A 24877-nucleotide genomic window follows, 5' to 3' on the forward strand; every position below is an offset into this window, starting at 1 on the left:
TAATCTACTTTACGGTGCTGTGGGGACCTCAGAAGCGAAAGCTCCTAGAAAAGCATAAAGGGGAGTTCACAGTAGGGACTGTTGATTAGCGACGTAATGGTGCTAATCTGCACATTTAAAGGATGTTCCATTCAGCGGTGCTACAGGTTAAGTGGAGCTGAGAGCTAGAACGGTTGCAATACGCTGGTAACCTGCTCCGGCGTTAAAATTTAAAAAAAAAAAAAAAAAAACAGGCTTGATCTAATGTGGAGGGGGATCCGGAGCAGACTCCAAACTCAAATCCTCGGAAACCGACGTCTCTGTCTGAGCACCCACGGCCACTCCGCTGGTTCCCGGGGGTCACCCGAAAATCCCAGATCGGGGTCCAGAGCGCCCGGACCGAGCCGCGGGCGCCCCCTGGAGGCCATCCGCGGACACTGCCCACTCGGGGCGCAGGGGCGGGGCCGGCCATCGCGGGGTGAGGGGTGTGGTCTTCTCGCGTGAACAAATAGCGTCATCGAAGCGACGGGCCCGGAAGGAAGTAGCGTGCGGAGGGGTGTGGCGGTTTCTGCGGTCGCATTGGGGGTTTCGGCAGAGTACGGAGCGCCTGGAGGGACAGACAGCGTGGTACGCGGCCCGCGCCCCTTCGCGCGCGCGCTGGGCCTCGGTGAGGCCCCCGGGCCGGAGCTGACTGACGAGAGGCCCTCCCGGGTCGCCTGCACAGCGTCCTGTGTCCCTCGGGAAAGAGCGAGCAAGCCCTTCCCGTCTCGTTCCTGCCCCGCTGTAGCCTCTCGGCGGGGCCGAGCGGGGTCTCAGGGAGGGCTCCGATCCTGCGGCTCATGAGGGGCCGCGCGACCCTCTCTCGGAAGAGGGCAGGGAAGGGGCGCGCGGTGGGGCGGACGGGGGAGGGAAAGGCTTTTTGCCGCCGCTGCCGATCGGTAGCCGGAGGCTGCGAGGGGAACGTCGGAGAGCCTCGCAGACCGACGTCCGCGCCCGAGTTCAGTCAGACCCGGGGGGCAGAGTCCACGCCTCGCGCGTGCGGGCCCCAGGGCGCGCAGAGTCGGGAGCCTCGCTGTCAGTGTGGAGGAGGAGACGGCACCCCCACTCCTGCCTTCTTGCCTGGAGAAGTCCCATGGACAGAGGAGACCGGCGGGCCACGGTCCGTGGGGTCCCAGAGAGTCGGAGACGACTGAAGCGACTGAGCACGTAGCGCTCTCTCAGTTACTGTCGTTTCTTCCAGATCATTCGGGGTTCAGGAAATGAGCTTCTGGATGCTCATTCTTTCGCGTCCTGGTGCTTGAATGCTGTCGACCCAGAAGCCCCAGTCTTCCCAGCCTGGGGACCCCCTTACCCTCCCCCCGCTCAACGTGGGCTAGGAGAACATGCCAAGTGCAAAGTGCCAGTCAAGCACATGGGCGGGAGCGTGGCTTCATCCTTACCCAGAACCCTGTATCTGGCTAGGGCCAAAGGAAGAACGGAGAAGGTGGAGGAAAGGCCAGAGAATCCCGCCCTTCTGAACTCTGCTCTCAGGCTGTCTCTGTGGCTCCAGCACCCGAAAGGAGTCAATAATGGTTTCCTTTGAAATGGCAGGCAATTAGGACTGGGAGGCTCTGACCAGAATTACACAGCCGCAACTGCTTGTCACTTGACATCCTCTGTAATTTGGGGCCAACGTAACTGCAGCTGCCTCTTTCCCTACTGCTAACATGAGTGGCTCCGGTGACAGCCCGTTGATGTTCACAGGAAGAGAGGGCTGTGTTCTGAACACTGCCCACCTGGCACTGGTTCTCCCTTGGGCCACGGGCTGTGTCTGGAGCCACTGCCTCTTGCAGAAGTGGAGAGTGTAATTCCACAGCTGAGGCTCAGGGGTGTCGACTGAGAGCAAGGAGGAAGAGGTGTAGATCTAGCCTGGTGTTCACACTACAGGTTGGACGTGAGCCACTTGCAGGAGCTCAGCTTGGGGAGCTACTCTGGCTGCCAGAGCTCGCCTCCCACAAGTCAGGGCACACACGTTTTCCTGTATCTTTTCCCCCAGGGTAAACGTTCGCTGATGGCTCAGTTGGGAGCGGTTGTGGCTGTGGCTGCCAGTTTCTTTTGTGCATCTCTCTTCTCGGCGGTGCACAAGATAGAAGAGGGACATATTGGGGTGTATTACAGGTAAGGCAGCAACAGGGAGAAGGTTGCAACTTCCTGTTCGATGACTCTCTCTTAGTCAATGTGTAACAGATTCTACTGGCCGGTTGCATTTATATTGTGTTGAATAGGGAAGTCTTCAGACTGAGCTTTGTGTCGGTGACTATGGAAGAGGGATACACTCATGCACGTAAATATAGGGAAATATAAATATGAAACTTGTCTGATGCCGTGGATGGTAACTGATACACATGTTAGGTTTAGAGACAAATGTAAAGGCAACCTTGCTCCTTGAAGATCATCTCTGAAACACTGTTTTCTCCTACTTCCCTCTGGGCACCTTAATACCACAAGCTCACCTCTGAGGAGTGCCAGTTCTTCATGGCAACTTGAGATATAATTTGGACCTACGCCTTAAAATTAACATTTCAGGGAAAATGAAAGAGCCTACAGGTTGATTTGTACCCATCGAGGCAAGCTCTAGAATAGTGGTTCTTAAATGACCTATTCCGTCACTTTATTTTGATTGCTCTTTAAAAAAAAAAATGTATCTGTGACTTAAATAACACAAAGCAAAGAAGCGCTTATAAATCTTGGGTTGCCCTTTGAGTAATGTCCATAACCAAGTTTTTGCTTTAAATCTTTGTGAATTCCTTATATGCCTTTATGAACTCTTTATTAAAGCCCTTTGATGCTTTTCCTCTGGCTGCCAATAGCAAGTTCTGGAAGTCTGATTGGCTTCCACTCTCCCCTTTAATTGTGCCATCAACACCATCTGCTTCTGTGTCTTCCAAAGTGAAAGTCACTCAGTTGTGTCCGACTCTTTGACACCCCATGGACTATACAGTCCATGGAATTCTCCAGGCCAGAATACTGGAGTGGGTAGCCTTTCCCTTCTCCAGGGATCTTCCCAACCTAGGGATCAAACCCAGGTCTCCCAGGTTGCAGGCAGATTCTTTACCAGCTGAGCCACCAAGGAAGCGTGTCTCCCAAAATGAGTTTTAATTCTATTACCATTCACATATAGCATGACTACAAAGGTAACTCCACTGCCCCTCAAAAAATATTTAGATGGTTTATAAAGTTTCCTTAAAATTATTCTTTTGGTTGTTTGTGTCACTGAACTCCAACATTAGTATTGTTAATTGGTCACTGTATTAGTGAACTTAACTGACCTTGTGGATTCTCACAAGCTTAACAGATGTGACAAAAATAAAACACACCTCCTCTCTTAGCTAAGAATCCGCCTGCCAAAGCAGGAGTTGCAAGAGACACAGGTTTGAATCCCGGGTCAGGAAGATACCCTGGAGAAGGAAATAGCACCCCACTCCAGTATTCTTGCCTGGAAAATTCCATGGACAGAGGACCCTGGTGGGCTACAGCCCGTGGGTTCACAAAGAATCAGGCATGACTGAAGCAACTGAGCACACGCACCTTGCTTATCTCAAGTATAGTCAGGGATTCTGCTGTCTTGATTCCACTTTGTCTGTGTGCCATTTTTCTATGCAAAAACATGAATAATGGTTTTAGGTTTTACCATCAGGTTTCTTAGACTATTAGGGTTGAGCTGAGAGGAAGAAACGGATCCGTGGACATGGCTCTGGCACGTGTCCCTCTGTCTTAAATGCTTATGGAGCTGCAGAGAAAGTGGGCCCAAACCGTATTGATGTAACAGACACGTCTTTGCTAAACTGAGCCTGCCTCTCTCTCCCTCCACTGCAGAGGTGGTGCCCTGCTGACTTCCACCAGCGGCCCTGGCTTCCATCTCATGCTTCCTTTCATCACATCGTATAAGTCTGTGCAGGTATACTGGGCTTGGGGGGCAGGGTTGAATGACTGCAGATTTGGGGTGGTGATTAATGAATGATTTAGCCCTTGGATGAGCGCATAAGTATGATGCCTTTTCAAGGAATTCATTTAATAGATCATATATGTAATACAGATAAAAAGTCTGAGGCTCCATGAACCATCTACTCTGGAGTTTTACTTAATTGTTGAAATAGCTGAATGGGGTCATTGCCTTGGCCCGTTGGTCCCAGATGGGAATTGTCTCCACTTCAAGACAGCCAAAGAAGAATCTGTTCTGAATGCACAGAAGGAAAAGTAGGGTGTGTGTGTGTGTGTGTGTGTGTGTGTGTGTGTGTGTGTGTGTGTGTGTGTGTGTGTGTGTGTGTGAGATAAACCACAGGCTCCCAAGATACATGGAAATAAAACATGATAATTTTGTTGGTTCTTATTTGAACATGAGCGATGTGAACATAAGTTGTAGGGGGGTGCAGGTTGTTGAACTTAATGAAGGGAAATGACATCTAAAATAGGGATAGGATTAGCTACGACAGATCTAAAGCCAGGCTGAATTAGACTAGTCATCTTTGAAGTACATCCAACAAAAGGAATAAAAAGATTTAGAGAATGACTTTTAAACTAACCCAGGAAAGTGCCCTGGGTTACCTCATCAGCATTTGCCCGGTAGGTTTCTTCTGCCATTTACTATGCTTTATGGTTTTCAAAGTGCCTTCATGCACATTACCTCGTTTGAGTCTCCCAGTAATCCTGAGAATGAGCTGAACAGGTTTTACAGGCTGAGGGGTTAAATAATCTACTGTTTCCAGACTGGTAAATGGAAGAGGTGAATGTAAACACAGGTCGTGGGACTCCTAGTCCAGGGTCTTTTCCACTAAACCATTATTACTCAGCTTGTTCGTGTGGTGGTCCATTTACAGCGAAGCTGGGGTGGTACTTTTGCCTGATTTAGTCTCACACACTGCAAATAAGGAGGATTCACTGGGGGTATTCACATGTAACAGAGGCAAAAGTAAAGTCAAGTCACTCAGTCGTGTCCGACTCTTTGTGACCCCATGGACTGCAGCCTACCAGGCTCCTCAGTCCATGGGATTCTCCAGGCAAGAATACTGGAGTGGATTGCCATTTCCTTCTCCAGGGGATCTTCCCGACCCAGGGATCCAACCGGGGTCTCCTGCATTGGAGGCAGACGTTTTAACCTCTGAGCCACCAGGGAAGCTTCACCCAAATAAGTATTCAAGACCAAGGTCAAGGGATTCCCAAAAGAAGTCACTTTCTCGGTCACTTCTCACCTTACAACATCTTCTGTCTCTCCTATTTCCAGACCACACTCCAGACAGATGAGGTGAAGAATGTACCTTGTGGGACAAGGTAAGGTGCCCAGAATAAAGCTGTGAAGACCAGATAAGAAGAAGGGCCATCTGACTGGCTGCAATAAGAGGCAGTGGAAAGGGATACCTCCCTGAGTGGTTTCAGCAAGTTCTCTGGCCCCAAGCTCCCTATGTTCTAAGTTGAGTAGGCGGTGGAGACAGGTTTGGAAGGGCCTTGAAGGCCATGATGAAGGCTTTTGGCAGGTAAATAACTTGATAGAGAAGGATAACTTTAACAGCACTAAATATGGAGAATGTTGGAAAGGTAGTAGGAGAAGACTGCAGGGCAGGGAATTGAAAGAACTGCTGCAGTGGTCTGATTGAAAAGTCAAGGTGGTCAGAACAGGGACAGAGCAACAAAGTAAACCACGCACTCGGACAGATACAGAATCGGAACTTCCCACAGGATAGCTGGCCTGATCTCATCACAAAGGCTTTGTATTTGGAGAACTTGGGTCGAAAAGGAGACATAAAGACATAAGCAGTGCAGTGGTGAACCTTGATTAGAGCCCGGTTCCAACAGAACAGCTCTAAAAGATGTTACGGAAACTGTTAGTCATCTTGGACTGCCATAGTGGAATACCATCGCCTGGGTGGCTGAAACGATAGACATTTATTTTTCTCACGGTTGCAGAAGCTCAAAGTTCAAGATCAGGGTGCCAGCAAGTTGGTTCCTGGCCTGCAGGTGGCTGTTTTCCTGTGTCCTCACATGGCCTTTTGGCTGTGCATGTGTGGAGAAAGAGAGATCTCTGCTGCCTTTGTCTTCTTTGCTTTACCAGTCTGGTCAGTTTAGGGCCCTATCGTTACAACCTCATTCAACCTTAATCACCTTTGTAAAGGCCCTGTCTCCAAATGCACTCACTTTGGGGGCTCCAGTTTCAGCATGTGGATTTTGGGGCGCACACAATTCAGTCCATGATGGGAACTTGTGGGAAAAATTAGAGAAGGGCTCGTTAGATGAAGAGGAATTATCGCTAATTTCTCTAGCTTTAGGAATGGTATTGTGACTCTGTAGGGGACTGTCATCATTCTTAGGTGATTGGTGCTTGCCAGGTGTTGGTGGGTAAAGTATCCTGACTACAGCTTGCTTTGAAATGTTCAGCAAAAAAAAAAGAAAAAGTAGATAAATCAATAGGTAATAAAATGTTCATGATTGTTAAAGTCAGGTGTTGGTATATGAGTGTTAGTTGTACTGTTCTTTTCTGTATGTTTCAAAGTGTTTCCTAATGAATATTGAGGGCAAAGTAGGGAGAGGGCTGAACTAAAGTGATGGTGAAAACCGTGAGAAACACTGACCCAAACATTCCACGTTTTAAAGTTCTGAGAACCCCGTGACCTTGCTTAGTCTTTCCCCTGCGATTGGTAGCTTTATTCAAAAGTCATTGCAGAGTTAAAACATACAAACTACACTTCTTGTATCTCAAAAGTTTCACTTTTGTCCTCGTGGAGATGTTTTTAGGAAGTATGATTTCTCAGGAGATTATGATAGAAACTCAGAAGGTCTCCTGCCTTGAGATCCACACACCTGTGACCCCCATGAACCCTCCTCCTTTCCTGCCAAGTCCCACGCACGCGCACACATACATAGCACCACCACCCCGGGAGAGGCCCAATGTTCCCAAGCTCAGCACTGACCACGCTGTCTGCGCTTCCTCCAACAGCGGTGGTGTGATGATCTACTTCGACAGAATCGAGGTGGTGAACTTCCTGGTCCCACACGCAGGTACCTCCCCTAGCACACCTCACCCCCTCCCCCGAAGCCCACTCTCCCTGGCATCATCCCCGAGTCTCCCCCCACCCAACCCCCATGTCTGTCATAGCATCTCGGGAAGGGACAGCCCGTGTGTCTGAGCGTGGCAGGTCCTGCCCTCCTCACTCTGAACGTCTCCTTCCCCGCAGTGTATGACATAGTGAAGAACTACACAGCCGACTACGACAAGGCACTCATCTTCAACAAGATCCACCACGAGCTGAACCAGTTCTGCAGTGTCCACACGCTTCAGGAGGTCTACATTGAGCTCTTCGGTAAGAAAATCTCTTCGGATGATCACCTGCTGCCTGATTCAGCTGCCCACAGGGCAGGGTGGGTGTCAAGGGACCGGAGTGTTGAAGATCCAGTGCCCGGGAAGCAGGCAGTCACACGGGGCACTGCCAGGAAACACAGGTGCCGATGGAAGAAGATGGTGAGAGTGGCTGAGTGTTGGACACGGGAGTCATAGTGAGCGATAGGACTCGCTCCTGCCCTGCGTCAGACCTGGGATGGAAATATGTTCCCATGTCCCTGAACTTCCTTCTATAATGAAGAGGGGTCAGTTCCAGAAGAACCTTAGAGATTACCCAGCCCAGCATCCTCCTTTCAAGATAAGGATACCAAGGTCCCGAGGGAGAAAGTCCCAGGGCTGGCTGGGAGCAGAGGTGAAGTCCAGACCCCCCTCCTCTGGCTTCTGGCTGCATCCACCTCACCCTGGATGAAGGGCGCCAGGACAGGGTGATGAGAACCACGGGGTTACATTTTGTTGTTTGCTTCAGTGTGTTTTTATTTTGGCCGCACCACAAGGCATGTGGGATCTTAGTTCCCCAACCAGGGATCGAATGCACACCCCCCACACTGGAAGCATGCAGTCTCAACCGCTGGGCCTCCAGGGAAGTCCCAACGGGTCACATTTAATTCTAGAAGTGGGACAAGGACTGTAACTACTTAAGAGTCCCTAGAACCTGTGTGGCTTTCGGTTGTTGTTAGTGATGGTTTTTTACCCTGTACCCATAGAGAAGAATAGGAAAACACTTAAAACAGAAAGGACCCACTTTGGTCTTAAGTTGACACTTTCTTTCCTTTTTTCCTGATCAAAGAAAACATAGCCTGACTTCAGCAACAATGAAAAGAGGCATTTCAGTAATTGTTATAGCTCATTTGGGATAAAGTGTTCTGTTAAATTCACTGCTAGGAGTGTTCTAGAAGCCAGGGCTAAAAGCAAATGAACTTTGCAACCAGTGGTACCACTGTTCTTAATGCCAGGACCAGACAGTGGTTTTCCCCAGGATTCTTAATTTAAAGGGCCTGGAGTGAGAATATCCCATAGACAGAGGTGGAGTCGTTGGCGACACCAGTGATCTTAACTAGGCAAACAGCCTTTGGCCCTCTGTTACAAATTTGGAAAGTCATCAGAAGCCATTTTAACTTTTCTGCAGAATAAAATGGGTCTAAATTCACTTTATGGACTTTGAAGTCTCTTCCCATGTTTGGATTTGGTGTGCTATTGAGAAAAATTCAGTAACTTTGCTATTTTTTTGACCTCAACCCGATAGAATTTCATAAAATATCCTTAGTTTTCTCTCTAGCCATCGTTTTAGAACTAGTGCCAGTAAATGAACATTACAAAGCGTTTGCAACAGCGAAAGATCTCTAATTTCTATGCAGAGAGAATTAAGATGTGAAATTGTTCTGCATTGGAAAACTCACTGTCTTGTCTTGCAGATGAACTTGGCAGTGCAGTAAAGTAAAGCTTTGTGTACGGAGGAGCTTGGGATTTATGTTTGCGTTGGAATATTTTCCTTTTTAAAGTTCCTTCTTGCCAGCTAGCACTGTTTTGCTTAGCATCCATTTGCATCTGCAAAGGAGAAACTCGAGTCTCTAATCCTGGGTCCTGATAATGGAAGGGTTTTCTCTGGCCCCCTCCTCCCAGTACTCATAGGCCTAACTTTCAGCTTGATGCAGTTTTTATCACCGCTTACACCGAGGCATCCATGTTTCCCGTTTGATGAAAGTGTTATCCAGTACTTTGTGTTTACTTAGTTCAGTTCAGTCACTCAGTTGTGTCCAGCTCTTTGTGACCCTGTGGACTGCAGCACACCAGGGCTTCCCCGTCCATCACCAACTCCCGGAGTTTACTCACAGTCATGACCATCGAGTCGGTGATACCATCCAACCATCTCATCCTCTGTCGTCCCCTTCTCCTCCCACCTTCAATCTTTCCCAGCATCAGGGTCTTTTCCAATGAGTCAGTTCTTCACTTCACTTAATCAGTTCTTAACTTAATCAGCGTTGTCAGCATAACCATCACACATAAACAACTTGGTCCTGATGTAAATTTGTTAGTAAGGTATCTTGTAAAATATTTCCTCTAGATTTTCCTGGAAAGTTACTAGCCCAGGGCCATGGGTATCTTCCTTGACTCAGATAGAATTTAATCTGAGAAACAACCATGTTATTAGCTTATGGAGGATATGAGCTGTTTCCCTTAAAGTTTGGCCAGTCTCTTATTTAAAATAGAAAATATGGAATGTCATGTTCATCTCTAGCCATCAAATTGTTACACCCATGTCAGGTGTGAGGTGCTGCCCTTATGGTCTGCCTCAGTGCTGAGAGGCTGGTGGGAGCATATGCATATGTAGAAACATTAATACCCCTTGCTTAGTGATATGACTATTGAAGAAAGTACTGTTCTAAACCCTAACGATCAAAGCGTAATAATTAAACAAGTTCTTTATCTTGACTCTTGATTAGCTTAAGCATATCCCCAAACCTCTGTGGGCCTCAGTTTGAGCATTTATAACAGGCAGGGAGTTAGACTTGCTGTTTCTCAAAGGCTCCTGGACCAAGAATGGCCACGTAAAGCAGCTGGCCGCTGACAATAAAGGAGGTGGTTCCATGTAGGTGTCCCAGGCTGGTTTCAGGGTGTCCTCTTCTCAGGGCCCTTCAAGAAGCTTATTGATCTTGTGGGTGGGGGCAGGGAAGGGAAGGCCCAGGCCAGCGCTGACAGCCTGTTCTGGGGTCACAGCTAGAGCGGCGATCAGTTGCAGATCTTCTGACACTTACCCATAAAATGACTCACAGACAGAAGAATCAGAACCAAGGCAAACAACACATCAAAAGACTCAGGCTCAGGACTTCCCTGGCAGTCCAGTGGTTAAGACTGCGCTTTTAGGGCAGGGGGCGTGGGTTCAATCCCTGGTCAGGGAACTAAGATCCCACAAGCTGAGTGGCTCAGCCAAAAAAAAAAAAAAATGTTTTAATGTTTAAAAAAAAACTCAGACTCCTTTCCAGAACTGTACATTGTCCTTTTCCCCTTGATTGATGGAGTACCTGATGGAATTAGTCTTCCTTGGGGCCTCTCTTGATGTCAGAGTCTGTTTTTGTTTTAGAAATTTATTAATAGATTTAGTGTGTTTGACTCCTTTCAAAATACCTGACGTGGCCGTTCCACCTTCCTTCTTTGTGAAAGATGGGTGGCCACCTTCTCTGCTGCTGTCTGTAGGGAAGGGCTGCTTCCTGACTCAAGAAATGTGCTGGAGTTGTTGTTTGTTCTTTTAAAGCTCAGTTCCCTTCTGGGCGAGGTTGATGTTTTCTTGAGGCCCCAGGGAAGGGACACTCCCTTCTGGCCACGTAGCGGGCCCAGTGGGTGTCCGCCGTGAGAGTCTTCCAGGGAGTCTTTGGATGTTCGAGCTCTGAGGAGCGCTGTGCCTCGGGAAGAGCTTTGGCCCGTTGGGTGCATTCCTGAGCTGGTGTCTTGCCTTGCTCTCTACCCCATGCTTCCCTCCACCCCTCCTAGAAAACATCTCAGCTCTGTGTTCTGTCTGTCTTGATTCCAGATCAGATTGATGAAAATCTCAAACTGGCTCTGCAGCAAGACCTGACCTCCATGGCCCCCGGGCTCGTCATCCAAGTGAGCACCACCCTGGTGGGACACCCCCGCCCCGCCCCCACCCCCAGGAAGGCACAGCCCCTCTTCAGAGGGTGTCCTGTCTGTGCAGGAAGACCAAGGGCCCGTGGGAGCTGGTCGCTCCACACCCCACGCCCCAATCAGGTGCTGTCTCTCTCTCCAGGCTGTGCGGGTAACAAAGCCCAACATCCCAGAAGCCATCCGCAGGAACTACGAGCTGATGTGAGTGCCCACCTGGGCGGAGGCACCGCCCTCCCCGCCTCCTGCTCATCCCCTCCCAGGGCTGACCAAGCCTGGCGCGTGTGTGGTCCCCTCTGGAGTGTCTGGACGGCCGTCACCCTGGAAGACAGGACAGGCGGGCCGGGCCGCTCACTGAGCTCCGTGAGCAGAGGGCACGGACGCTCTTCAGAGGGTGGGGCAGTCTTGTGTCCCCTCACGGCTCATGCCGGATAGGACAGGAAGGTGACTGAGTGGGCAGGGGGGTGCCTTTCACTCAAGTCACTTACGCTTTATTGCTCACAAGTGGGTTTTGAAGGAGAAGGCTAGCCGTGTTAGTGTCTGCAGCATATTCGCCTTCACCTGGGACCTTAAGGAGCCTTCCAGGGCCTTCTCTGGCAGTCAGTGGTTAAGACTGCACTTCCAGTGCAGGGGCCGTGGGTTCAATCCCTGCTCAGGGGACTAAGATTCCATATGCCGTTCGGCACAGGCAGATTTACAAACAAGACCAGACCTCCCAAGGGTGGAAGGAATGACAGCTTACCTCTCACGACAGGGCAGCGGGCTTGGCTTCCCCGGGGGCCAGGGAAATTCTGAGGAAGCTCGTCCCCAGTGGCCTCACAGCTGCACGGTTTTTTCCCCTTCAGGGAAAGCGAGAAGACGAAGCTCCTGATCGCAGCCCAGAAGCAGAAGGTGGTGGAGAAGGAAGCCGAGACAGAGCGGAAGAAGGCCCTCATTGGTCTGACTTTGCTTCTGGGGTCCAGGCGACAGAGGGGCTGGCGGGGTGGGGAGGGCAATTCAGGAATCCCGGGACACGGCCCCCCGAAGCCTTGCCCCACGCAGGAGCAGCCTTTGTCTCCCGGGAGCAGAGCTGAAATTGTCAGATCATGGCCGAGGGTCGAGCTTTGTGTTTCCACAAGCCTCATAAATGAAAGGAGCCCTTCCTGCTAACCCTTCATGCACAGAGATAGTAGCACTGATGAGCCCTTACAGTGAGCCTCGGGCTTTTCTAAATACTAGTGTGCAATTCATCCTGCTCCTCGCACCCCTCTCCCCAGGTGAGGCAGCCACCGCCATAACCTACTCTCACTGAGCTGACGCTCAGAGAGGCTGAACTACTGCCCAGGGTCACGTGGCAGGGGAGCGAGGGAAACAGGGCTCAAATCCAGGGACTCACCTCCCGGCCCCGGGTTCCCCACCACTGCTCCAGACTGCCAGCCACAGCCCTGGCCACTTCCAAAAGTGCAGGGGCAGGAGGGAACTCGCACCTTAACCTGTAAAATATTCCTTTGGAAGGAACACCCTGTGACTTACGGGAGAGGTCGGGGCCGGCTCCTCACTTTGGTCAGAGGAGTGACTCCCCCTGGGGCCGGGCGCCCCCACTCACAGTCTTGCACTGATACTCGGGCCTGTGCTCCTTAGGTTGTCCCACCCCGGCCCGGGGGACCTGCGTGAATGCCCGCTGGGCCAATGGCCCTTCATCTGGGCCCACCCACTGCCCTGCCTCAGGGCCGGAGATCGGGTGAAAGGTGCACGCTTTGAAATATCAGAGCTCTGAGGCTTTTCTCCACTAACACAGAGGCAGAGAAGGTGGCGCAGGTGGCCGAAATCACCTTTGGGCAGAAGGTGATGGAGAAGGAGACGGAGAAGAGGATCTCGGAGATCGAAGGTGAGCGAGCCGAGATCCCTGCCCCGCCTCCTCAGACCCCGCCGTGCAGCGGCCCAGGAGGCCTTTCCTTTGCCCTGCCTTCTCTCTTCTCAGACGTCACGGGTTCTTTGGAACATCCCTCGTTCTCTGTGCTCTAACTCAAGTTTTGGGGAGATGCAGGCCAGTGTGGGATTAATTTTCCACTTCAGTCATTCATCAGATTTGAGTCGGGTGCCTTCAGGAGTCTTCCGCTGGGCTGGGCTTTGGAAAAAGGAGAAGCACCGTGGTCCCGGCTGTCCTGGGCCCGCAATCTGGCCCAGAAGTAAACCAGGAAGCCAGGGCGGAGCAGCAGCCCACTCCTCTCCGCCTGCCCTGCCCCCCACCCCCACCCCCCACCCCCGTCACAGGGGCCTGTGAACCCTGTTGCTTTGGCCTCTCGGCGTCCCTGTGGATGTTAAGCCAGGTGTGAAGAAGACACCTGTCACCACCTGTATCACGAGCTGGAAAAAGGTGTTTCCTTGCTGGCTTTTCTGGTATCACTCACCTTCAGGCCCCTGCCCTCAGCCCTCCCCTCATCCCACCACCCACCTCCTCCTCGAGCAAACTGTAGGCCGAAAACGACCTCAGGGCCCAGCCCCAGGCTCCACAGCGCCAGTTACACTCCTGACCTGGCCTGTCGGGCTTAGTGGGCACATGGAGGAGCCAGTGAGGATTTCACGGATCAGTGGTTCCTCACGGGGAGCTCTTAGCCAAGCAGCACATTTTTGTTTCTCGTAAACACAAGTCACCAGGTGCTGAGGCCAGTTGAGTTGGCCGCTTGCTCCCTGGCTGCCCTGCAGGCCCCTGCCACCCGGGGCCTTGCTGAGGCTACACAGTGAGAACCCAGCTTGCTTCCCGGGTTTTGGTCCAGGTGTTGCTAACATGAGGTTGGCCTCATCCCCAAGGACAGGGAGGAAATATCAACAACTTTGTATCAGTTCTTGACGGAAAGCTGGTCTCAGCAGATTAAGGAAGGGGATTGTATACCTAGTAGAAGTTTAAATCGGTCTTAGTCCAAACAGGTGTTAGTGTGGACCATGGCCTGTAATGCTCTTTGAATCGGGCCAGCTTAACTACTGCTAACGAGAGCCTTTCTGAAATGACCGATGGAAATAGAGAGAGAGATGAAGTTGGAAACGAACTGTACTGTTTTGTTTACGCCAGTTGGTTTCAGGGCAGCTCCACGTCGGGCCACATCCAGAACCTTCTTCAGGCTTCTCTGGCTCTTGCTGTGTGACACGGTGGGGAGAGAGCCAGGGCAGAGAGCTCAGAGACGGGAGGCCGAGGCTGTGTCCCAGCCCTCTCCTCCCTGGCCCCAGAAGGGGTAAGCGGGTGGAAAGAGGATGTATGTTTCCATGACACCATCAGAGAAACCGCCGTCAGGCACAGCGACACACTTGCACGTGGTCAGCTAGTCCCCGCCACTAGGAGACGCTGGCACAGCACTTTTGCATCCTGGTCAATTTTCACAACTCGCGAAACAAGAGGAAATGCCTTTTCCCCAGTTTCATAAATAAGAGGATCAGAGCCCAGAGAAACCAGAGCAGTGTGCTCAGGATCACAGGGCCAGCTGGGCACAGTTGCAGGGACCCGCTTTCTGATGGCCTCTGTGCTTTGATTCTCTGCGTTCTTTTCTTAAGATGCTGCGTTCCTGGCCCGGGAGAAGGCCAAGGCTGACGCCGAGTGCTACACTGCCATGAAAATAGCCGAAGCAAATAAGGTAAAGGGCTGGTGCTGCCTGGCGAAGAGGAAGCGTGTTACACTGTCTGCGGGAGACCACTGCCTCCTGCCCACCTGGCCATGATCGAGGACTCCGTGCCGTGTGGGCCAGGGCCTTCCCTTTCCCTTGGACCCTGATAGAAGTTTAATTGTGCTGATTTTTTTTAATATTTGTTTATTTATTTGACCGCACCAGGCCTTAGTTGCAGCGCTCAGGCTCGGTAGTTGCCGTGAGTGGGCTTTTTTGCCCCGCAGCATGTGGGATCTTAGTTCCCTGACAAGGGATTGAACCCCATGCCCCCTCATCCCCATTGGAAGGCAGATTCTTAGCCACTGGACCATCAGGGAACTCCTTAATTTTGCTGTTAAACACAGAAATTCCTAAAATTCTCACAGTTCTTACCTTGAATACCTAAGATTAACGCTTTCCCAGAGTAGTGGTTATGCAATAAGTTGTTCAGTCACTCAGTCATATCCAACTCTTGGCAACCCCAAGGACTCCAGCACACCAGGCTTCCCTGCCCTCCACTATCTCCTGGAGTTTGTTCAAACTCATGTCCATTGAATCAGTGATTCCATCCAACCATCTCTTCCTCTGTCGCCCCTGTCTCCTCCTGCCCTCCATCTTTCCCAGCATCAGGGTCTTTACGTGGTTATGTGGTTACTAATATAACAGCGAGACCAGGGAGAGGAGACGGGGTATGGTTCTCATGGAGACCCTCTCCCTGTAAAAAGTCAAGGAATGGCCCCCCAGGCTTTTCCTTTGGCCTCACCACCATCTTCTTTCCTGTTTTTGCTTCCAGCTGAAGCTGACCCCTGAGTATCTGCAGCTGATGAAGTACAAGGCCATTGCTTCCAACAGCAAGATTTACTTTGGCAAAGACATCCCTAACATGTTCATGGACTCTGCGGGCGGCGTGGGCAAGCAGTTTGAGGGACTAGCTGACAAGCTGAGCTTTGGCTTGGAAGATGAGCCCATGGAGGCAGACTCCGAGAACTGAATGTTTCCGTCCACAACCTCCGATGACACTCTGAGAGAGATCTTTATCTTTTAATGAGGAACCAGGATGTCCCCTCCCTTCCACACTACCTTCTTTGACTCTCTTCCACATACCGTGGTGAAAAAAGAAGAAACGGACCTAAATCTATTTTCCTTCCTGGGAAGGGTAGGGCAGGGACTGATGAACTGGGGTTTTATTCAGGTAAGTAGGTTACGTGACTAAGGTTAAGCTTTGAAAAAGGTGAATTAGAGCTCTGACCTCCAGGCACTGATGTTTGCCCTTCTGAGGCTGGCTTAATTAGGGATGCTATCAACAAGAAGTGGGAGAAGTGCGAGAGGTCACCTCCAGCTCTGCCCTGGAGTGGGAAAAGGCAGCAGAGCCTTCGAGAGCCGCCTCCACAGTGAGAGATGCCTGTGGGTGAGGCCCAGCTCCTGAGCAAACACGTGCTTGTGAGTTTGCCAGCAGAGTAGAGAAGTGGACTTGGAGGATGTTGGCTCTCCTGGCCAAGTGTCCGTGAGTCACCACCCGGGGCGCCGCCTCAGGCTCGGGTGAGGGTGATCTGGTGCTAGCTTTGCCAGCTTTTCTACACACCACCCTCCCTGCCCCAGGGCTCAGAGCATGGTGGCTTCTGACCTCATTTCTGAGTCAGAATTTGGCCACCACCCCCAGTCCTCTTTAAAACGTTTCACCTATTCCGTGATTAGGTTTTGTTTTGCTTTTTTTCTCTACCTGTTCATTGGTTCCACTCAGCATAAAGAATACAGGAACAAAGAACTCTCCAGTGTCTTAGAAGCTGCTGAAGTGGGACCACAATACCCGTTCACCTCTGTGGTCCCTGCTTGGCAAACTGTATCTGTTCCCTGAGATCAAGTGTCTTTTTTTATTGTTGTGGAGATTCTGCATTGAAGAGCTCCTCTGGGTGAGAAGGATGGGTTGTCCAAAAGCTGTCCCAGTCCCAGCGCCTGTGACTTGTGCTGAGAGTTCATCTGATACAGTGATAAGAGGGAGCCCGTTCTCTGAGCGACTCCTGTCTTTTGATCCAGGGTTCAGGGGTCACAGAGAGACAGCTGTTTGGGTTCGAGTCAGTTTCTGCCCGAGTCCCTGCGTCAGAAGGGCCACATCAGAATCCACTCAAATGTTTCTTCATTACTAATTTTGGGATTTGGTTGAGGGAGCACAAACCAGAAACAGAGGTTTCCTTGCGTTCTGGAGTTGGAGTTGGGCGGGGTCGTGAACCAGTTCACCAAGTGGAGGGCAGCTGCTGGAGTGAGCTTGGAAGCCTGTTGATTTCGTCCAGGACAAGCCCTGGCTTAGATTTGTTACTAGCTGCCCCCGCCCACCGCCCCCCCAACCCCCACACCAAGAGAAACTCCCACTGTGCCCCCCCTCTTCTTGGTGGAACATGGTGATGATATCTGGGACAGATTTCCATGTCACTGTTGACCCCACACCCAGACTTCTGATTTATCGGATGGTCCCAAAAGCCAGGAATTGGGGGAGCATTCAGCCGGCCTAAGAAGACACAAAGGGTTAACTTGTCTTAATTTAAATGTTGCCCTTCTCTGTTCTAATTTCTGGAACTTTGAATTCTCAAACCACCAGTCCTGGTCACACTTGTGCAGGGATCCAAAATGTCCGAGGAGTGATGGATGTTAATGTGCTCAGGCGTCTTTGCAGAAGGCCGTTAGTCTCCTAAGACCAACACAAAACATCCATCATTAAGATACACTCACCCTCCTCACTTCAATGCCATGAATCACTTGTCAGGAGCACCCTGTCACGTCCAGCATCCCTGACTTACGTATTTGTCTGCTCTTGTGCTCTGAGACTGGCTGCCTAAGCTCAGAGAACACTTGTTTCCGATGGGATACACAGCATGGACGTCTCAGCCTGTCCGAATCGCACAGTTCCTTGGGTGGTTAACCGGAACACTGCTCTAACACTAGCGTCCCATGGTGGCCTGTCCCTTACACTAGATCACAGGAGAGCCTCAGTGAAGTCCTGCTACACCTGCCCCCCCCATGTCAACGTCCCTTCTGTAAGCAAAAAATACAAGTACTGTAGTTCCCATTCGTTTAATTCCAATGGTTGTCTGTACCTGCCTGAATAGGAAAATAATGGGAATGGTCTGTTTCCTTGGCTTGGGACAACTAACCAGTCTGTCTGTGTGACTTCGTTTCAGTAACGCTTAGTAGAGAACCTGATGTGAAAACATTTGTATTCGTGAAATATGACAGCCTGCCATTTGGTAGGCAGTAAACTCATGGCTGCTATTGATAAATGGAACCTCTATCAAAATAAGGAACTGTTTCTAAAATTCAGCTTTTGTAGGATTTTCCAAGGAAAAGTCACCTTGGTTGAATGTTTCTCATTAAACTTTGCAGAAGTGATCCATATTCAGTACCTGTTTTTAATCACTTTTTAAGTATCAGGACAGAATGAAAGGAAGCCACAGTTTGTTAATCTTTATCTGACTAAATCTGGAGGGATCTGTGATCATAATAAATTGAGGGGAGGGCAGAAATTACCGGAAGAACTTTAGCAATATCGTCATCCCTCGGTATCCATAGCGGACTGGGAGCCCCAAGGGTAAAATCTGTGGGTGCTCAAATCCCTTATATAAAACGGTGTCATACAACCACCCTCTGTACCCATGAATCCACAGCTACAAAGGGCTGACTGTATTGATCTAAAAAAAAAAAAGTGGATTTTTTTTTTTAATGATCTGTTGCAGTCTGTGGATCTCTGTATCTTTCAACACATAGCTTCACCATTTATAGAGTAACTGGTAGAAGTGAGATGGATGTATTTACTGACTTACCCAGGTTGGACTGAGGATAAGTGGATCCTGGCTAGTGGCTGCTCTGTCCACCGACCACTGCTGCTTTAGTTCTGTTCAGTAGGTTCTAGTCACCGTTTCTGTTGTTGCCTTTTAAAAGAAGTGATAGCCAATCACTTTGTATTTTCATCCCTATTGCTGCTTTTGTGCAAGCTGATAATTGAACAGTCAAAACCAATTCTACTGGCAGAGAGCCCTGAGGACTGAATGACCCCCTTTGTAACTGAGAAATGATTCCTGTTATATTAATCATTCTACAAACAGTATGCTGGATTCATTTGCCCTGGGTTGATAGATGGAGGAACTGTTTTGGACAACCCTAAAGGTGTGATTTTATGTGAAAGTTTTATTTTCAGTCTTGCTAAATAAAATGAGTCTTTGTATTTATTTTTCTTTTATTACAGTGAAATTTAGCAGTGGCAGGTATTAGGCTAGGATACAAAGAGATAAAGCATCTCTGCCTAGTGAGTTAAGTCAAGACCCCAAAATATATTCTGATGAATATCTATTCCCATTATCAATGTAGAAATAATAAACACAGCTAATTTATGAAAATGGCACCACTGTACAACACAGGGGAATAACCAATATTTTTAAATGATTATGAATAGAGCATAGCCTTTTAAAATTGTGAATCACTTATCCTATACACCTGTAACAAATAATATTGTCCAACAACTAAAAGTTGCAGCAGCAACTTCCGTGATGGTCCAGTGGTTAAAACTCCGAGTTTCCACTGCAGGAGGCCTGGGTTGAATTCCTGATCAGGGAACTAAGATCCCATGTGACATGCTAAGAGTCCACACACACAAAAAAAGCTGCATCATGGTCGGCTAGGTGTCCTCTAGCTCTTCAGAGACCAAAGAAGACGAAACTGGCTCACAGAATACAGCATTTTAAAAGATTTTCTGAAGACTGGCTAAAATCGGAAAGCGTCAGACACACAACTTAGCGACTGAACAACAACAAAATTTGAGACAGGGAGAAGCAGTCACCTGCACATAGAAATCAAATCCAGAGACTAACACAGATAACATTGTCTTCTCTGATGGTCTGAGAAACTGGGGCCCATTCTATGCTGTTTGGCGGAGAAGGCCATGGCACGCTACTCCAGTACTCTTGCCTGGAAAATCCCATGGACAGAGGAGCCTGGAAAGCCGAGGTCCATGGGGTCGCTGAGGGTCGGACACGACTGAGTGACTTCACTTTCATGCATTGGAGAAGGAAATGGCAACCCACTCCAGTGTTCTTGCCTGGAGAATCCCAGGGACGGGGGAGCCTGGTGGGCTGCCGTCTATGGGGTCACACAGAGTCGGACACGACTGAAGTGACTTAGCAGTAGCAGTATGCTGTTTGGGATGGTTTAAATGTCCACCTCTCCATCGGAAAGACCACATGGTCTCTAAAGGTCCTCCCCAGGCCTCGGGTTCCAGAGTCTGTATTGCCATTTCAAAAGCCAAGTATGACACAGTGTTTGCTGAGGCATTGCTGTCACGGCTTCTCTCCCTGAATTCATTTAAACTGGAACATGGGCATTATTTGTCCGTTTCTCTTCAGCGTCAAGTAACCAGTCAACAACATTTTTTATTATGTTATCTTTTTTTTTTAAATCCTCCCAAAAGAATCACAGTAAACTCAAAGGGAAACGATTTTAAAATCCGTAAGTGTTTTTTCCCCCACAATTCAGGGCCTTAGACTACAGAGGTGAATGTTTTAAAAGCTTGATGGCATTTACGGTGAGAACGTATACTAGATTTTTAGAAAGTTGTTTATAAAATCTGTTTCTCTGGGTATTTGATTTTCTAATCTCTTTTCCTCTTTGTCCTTGCAAACCATTGGAGTGATTTAAAGACAGTTACTGGTGATGAGGTGACTTTCAGGGATCAGATAGTAGGGAAAAATGAAAGGTTAAATTAGATGGTTGGTGTCCCAGAAAGAGGAAGAGAAGAAACGAAAAAAAAAAAAAAAAGGAGGAAAAGGTGGAACAAAATTCACTCAAAAGTACAGCTGTGTTTAAAAAAAAAAAAGCAAACAAATGATAATGAGACTGGAATCCTCATTGTCTTTACAATCCTTTTTTGTCTTTAATTCTGTTTTCATAAGGTCACAAAATATTAGAGATGAAAAGTCCCCTAGAAATGAATCTGCAAGAAATCCTGTCCTACTTCACCTTGGTCTCCTCCGGCTCCTCTACAGAGAACATGTCTCAATAAAGGTTGTGTAATGAATAAGGTGTAGGGGCAAGACGCATGTTCATTGAGCACTTGCTTGGTGGGGTCACTCTGCTAAGCTTGTGTCATGGGTCACCGTGACTGGTCCTGATGGCAACTCTGAAGAAGAGACGGACTCCGTTTTATCCACAAAAAAACTGAGAAGTTCAGTTGCTTTCCCAAGATTACAGTTTAGTGATGAAACTAAGACTCAACTTGGGTCAGCCTTGTGCCGCTGCCACCCAGTCTCGCCACCACTCTCCTCATTAACTCGAAAGATTAAATCTCTCTTCTGATACTTTTGGGGGGAGCCACACTCACATACACCATTGAGGTGGGGAAGCTGTCCTTGCAGTTCAAAGACCTCACCTATTAAATGAAGATTCTTCTACTTATTGTCATAATGACCTATCACCCGGTCCGTTGAGTATTTATGGTTTTTAAAATGTTTTCTAAAAAGCATAACTTCAACTTCCATGATGGTGCAGTGGTTAAGAATCCACTTTGCTATGCAGGGTGCTTCAATCCTTGGTCAGGGAACAAAGATCCCACATGCTGCAGGCCAACTAAACTCACACGCCACAGCAAAGACCCAGAACATCCCCCCCAAAATTTTGTAATAAAAAGCATATCCATTTAAGTATGTTATGCTCACTCAATCCTTCCTCTATACAACCCTTCACCATAACCCTTATCATGTTTAACCTTGCTCCTCCCACCACCGACTGCTGGCTAGCACCTTCCAACTTGGCTAGCACCTTCCAACTTTGCATCTCTACAAGAAGCATCTATGAGTATATTCACACCGTGAAGGGCTAGTCATGTTTTAATTTTTATCACTCTGGCAGGAGGAGAAATTATCAAGTCCAGAGACATGTTACTTGAACACATTTACTGCAACCCCAGTTTACAGGAAACCCAGTTTTGTGTGCCTGGTAAATGGAAACTTCCCCAAAAGAAGTCGATGACAAGGACCCTAGGTTTTGTTCAAAGTAATTTTCCCAGAGCAGACGTGAAACTATCTTAGTCTCCCAGGGTCCAGGAAGACAGTGAGAAGAGAATGAATGTTGCCCTTTCTTTCCAGAAGGCTCAAGGTAAGCCCAGTCATAAGACAACCTGGAGAGCAAATTTTGGACCCTTCTCCAACAAAATAGCATCTCATTCATTAAGCAGTCTAGCCATACAGCCAAGAGTATTTTCCTTAACAAAATCCAGCTCTTTCTACTTGCCCAAAGCACCTAGCATTTCATCATCCAACTACTAAACTCAGTAGTTTATGGAGTCAACTTCTGTGTTACTTGGCACCTCATCCTGTCTGTGACCTTCATATAGCCCAGATGTGGACACACAGACCTAAGAAATAGGCTAAATGTGTTTGGGGCCCAGGCTGGGCCCTCCTTCCAGAAGTTGGCTCCTGCCACTGGGGAGACTGTGGTGTGGACAGTCAGATCCGAGCCTTAAGTCCTAACTACACACTGGGATTTGTAAATCAAGTACAATAAGAAAGAATCCAAATATCTCATTTTCTATTGGTTATATATTGAAACCTTACTTTGGATTTGCTGGACTATGTAAAATGTATCGACTTAAAAAGACGCACAGGCTGAGAGTTGCCAGTTAAGTTTTATTTGAGGCAAAATGCGGACTGCGTTAGGGGAGGCATCATCTCAGACAGCTCTGTGAGACTGCTCTAGAGAGGTATCTGAAGTGCTGCCTCCCCAACTACAGTCCGCATTTTGCCCCAAATAAAACTTAACTCGCAACTCTCACGTTGTGCACCTTTTTTTAAGTCAAAAGTTAGAGCAACAGACAAAGCGACCTGTGGGGCCCTAAATGGGAAACCTTGAAAAAGAAGGGCTAGCTTTGCGGTTTAGAGCTAAGATGGCGCCTGGCGGACAAGATGAGGGCGTGGCCTAAGTTGTTTGTTATAACTTTTGATTGGCTCTCTTGATTTCCATGCACGTGGACAGCGCGTGATCACCATAGACTCTTATTACTATGAAGCGCATGACGACTTGACCTTTAACGTGATTGGTGCAACTATGGCATATTACAATTTGACCTTTAACGTGATTGGTCCAACCCTCGAAAACCCCCCCATACACACCTTGTTTGCCTTTATAAACCAAAAGTTTGTGGCAATAAAGAGGAACTGATTAGAGGGAACCCCTGTCGCATCTGATTGTTTCTTGCTCCCTGAGGGGCTGGGTTGGTGGACAGCAGGCTCACCTCTCCTCGCGACCCCTCGGCTTTGCTGAGGGAAGTTCCACTCCCTCTCTCTTTCTGCAGAGCGCCCCCCGCAGCGACCCAGAGTGGACTTCCTTCCTTGGCCTGGACTCCATGAGGAACTGGAGCTTTGGTTCCAGCAGCGGCCCCTTGCGCCCAGCCGCCTCCTCGGGGAATCCAAACAAATTTGGGGAAGTCTCTCCTGGTTCTCAAATCTCACATATTGGTTGAGATGCTGAGTTTCATTTGGCAGTGGAGCAAGTTACCTGCCCCCTCCCAGCTGGAAAAATATGGGGGAGCGGGGAGCCAGTGAAACATCCAGGGCTTACCTACTATGGTCTAGACACTGAGTGGGGCTCGGCTGAAAGATGCCAAGAAATTCCCACCCAGTGGAAAGGTACTGCGTGGGAGGTTGGCTGAAAGATGCCAGGGGAATTACCTGTTAGGGACCAAACGACGGTCTCTAATGACGGTCTCTAGGACCTGAGTCATGTTTCCCAAAAAGAGACAGGATATGCGCTCATCCTGCCTGGCCAATCATGTAACGCCAGCTACTCCTGTAACTGAGACAAAGAACTGCCTGTATATAAGCCGCCATACTCCTTTGTTCGGGGCTCTTGTCGGATTCCCTTGTGTGGGATGAGACTTGAGCCCTAGCGCGCTAGAGATAAACTCCCTTCTTGTTTTTGCATTACTGTGGTGGACTTGCTCTCTCGGTCAGTTCGGAGATACGGGCTCGGAGCATAACATTACCCACCCAGTGAAAAAGTACTGGGTGTGTGTATGGGGAGGGAGGGTGTTGCTCGACTGAAAAAAAAAAATCGAGGAATACCCAGGGCTCAGCTGAAAGATGCCGAGGTCACTCCTTTGTAGGGGACTAAGTGGTCTTGGCTGAGTAGTGAGATAAGAGGCTGACCTGACTACCTCAATTCGACTGCCTTTATAGAATCTGTCGGGATAAAAATGAGAATGTATGAGAGCTTTGCTGTGAAAAAAAAGATAAGACTCCTCTTGACTGGTTGCGCTTTTCTCAGGGGACTGAGAAATTTATGGGGATGTTGGAGGCCTAGTCCTCATATCATGCAGTGGTCCCATAAGGAAACCCACTCACTAATTAAACTACTTGCTGGTCCAGGGGTGACAAATAAGAACTGACCATTCAGCCATCAGAGCAGCCACAGTGGTCTTGGACTGCTGGAGGCAGAATCCGAGACACATAAGACAGAAACGACTCTGGGGTGACCCCTGGGGGAGTTAAGCTCACAAGAAGCCCACGGGCCCACCATGCAGTTTCACTAGTGACTTTTATCCCTGATCAACTTAAAGTGGGAAACAAAATCTCTCAAAAACAGAAACGAGAGGCATCAGAAAACCAACCACTGACTAACACTCCAACCAGGTTCACGTACAATACATATGGTGCGCATACTTGCAAGTACCTAGTTAACTGGGGAAATTATACCTAAAAGAGATCTCAACCTAAAATGGATAAATTGGGGCTCTTTTGATATTTCAAAATTGATACTTTTGCACACACAATTAGAAGAGGCTGGCCCTGCTTACTTTGATATCTAGAAGTTGCCAAAACAGGAAATGATAGAGTAACATTTTTGAAGGAAACCAACTTCCCCTATAGTTCAGCAGTAAAGGATTGGCCTGCAATGCAGGAGATCCAGAAGTCATGGTTTCCATCCCCTCATCAAGAAGATCCCCTGGAGGAGGTTAATGACCAAAAAAAAAAAAAAAGATGTAAAACTTGAGAGTTGCAAGTTAAGTTTTATCCGGGACAAAATGAGGACTGTAGCCTGAGAGGCAGCAGCTCAGATAGCTCTGAGAGACTGGTCCAAAGCAGAAATGGGGGAAAGTCAATATATAAGGTTTTGGTGAAGGGGGAGTTTAATACCATGAAGCACTCACTTTACGAAAGGGTTTTTTTTTTCCTTTTTTTTTAGTCATGAGGATCTGATGTCACCATGAAGGAATTCATTGCTTCTCTAGATATGAGAAGATGAAAGGATTGAGATCATAAAATCT

At 48.7% G+C, this 24877-nt stretch overlaps 1 protein-coding gene across 3 annotated transcripts; it reads left to right on the forward strand.

The window, feature by feature from the left end:
- The first annotated feature begins 572 nt into the window (after nucleotides 1-572).
- ERLIN2 (ER lipid raft associated 2) lies at nucleotides 573-18790 on the forward strand. Of its 3 annotated transcripts, none has more exons than XM_042241434.2 (12): nucleotides 573-1138; nucleotides 2015-2136; nucleotides 3835-3916; nucleotides 5240-5286; nucleotides 6947-7008; nucleotides 7185-7310; nucleotides 10875-10948; nucleotides 11109-11167; nucleotides 11809-11900; nucleotides 12741-12830; nucleotides 14489-14568; nucleotides 15371-18790. In XM_042241434.2, the coding sequence occupies exons 1-12, from the start codon at nucleotides 1112-1114 to the stop codon at nucleotides 15566-15568; spliced, it is 1059 nt and encodes a 352-aa protein (XP_042097368.1). In that variant the 5' UTR covers nucleotides 573-1111; the 3' UTR covers nucleotides 15569-18790. The 3 variants fall into 3 exon arrangements, with proteins under 3 accessions (XP_042097368.1, XP_042097369.1, XP_004021822.1); XM_042241435.2 differs by having other exon boundaries at nucleotides 573-646; XM_004021773.6 differs by having other exon boundaries at nucleotides 573-606.
- Nucleotides 18791-24877: the final 6087 nt, after the last annotated feature.

Source organism: Ovis aries, chromosome 26 (genome assembly GCF_016772045.2).
Source record: "Ovis aries strain OAR_USU_Benz2616 breed Rambouillet chromosome 26, ARS-UI_Ramb_v3.0, whole genome shotgun sequence".
Lineage (NCBI taxonomy): Eukaryota > Metazoa > Chordata > Mammalia > Artiodactyla > Bovidae > Ovis > Ovis aries.

Coding starts and splice junctions, on each gene's coding strand:
- ERLIN2 (XM_042241434.2), top strand. CDS start 1,112: ATGGACAGAGGAGACCGGCGGGCCACG. Junction 10,949..11,108: donor CCCCCGGGCTCGTCATCCAA/GTGAGCACCACC, acceptor CTCTCTCTCCAG/GCTGTGCGGGTAACAAAGCC. Junction 14,569..15,370: donor AAATAGCCGAAGCAAATAAG/GTAAAGGGCTGG, acceptor TTTTGCTTCCAG/CTGAAGCTGACCCCTGAGTA.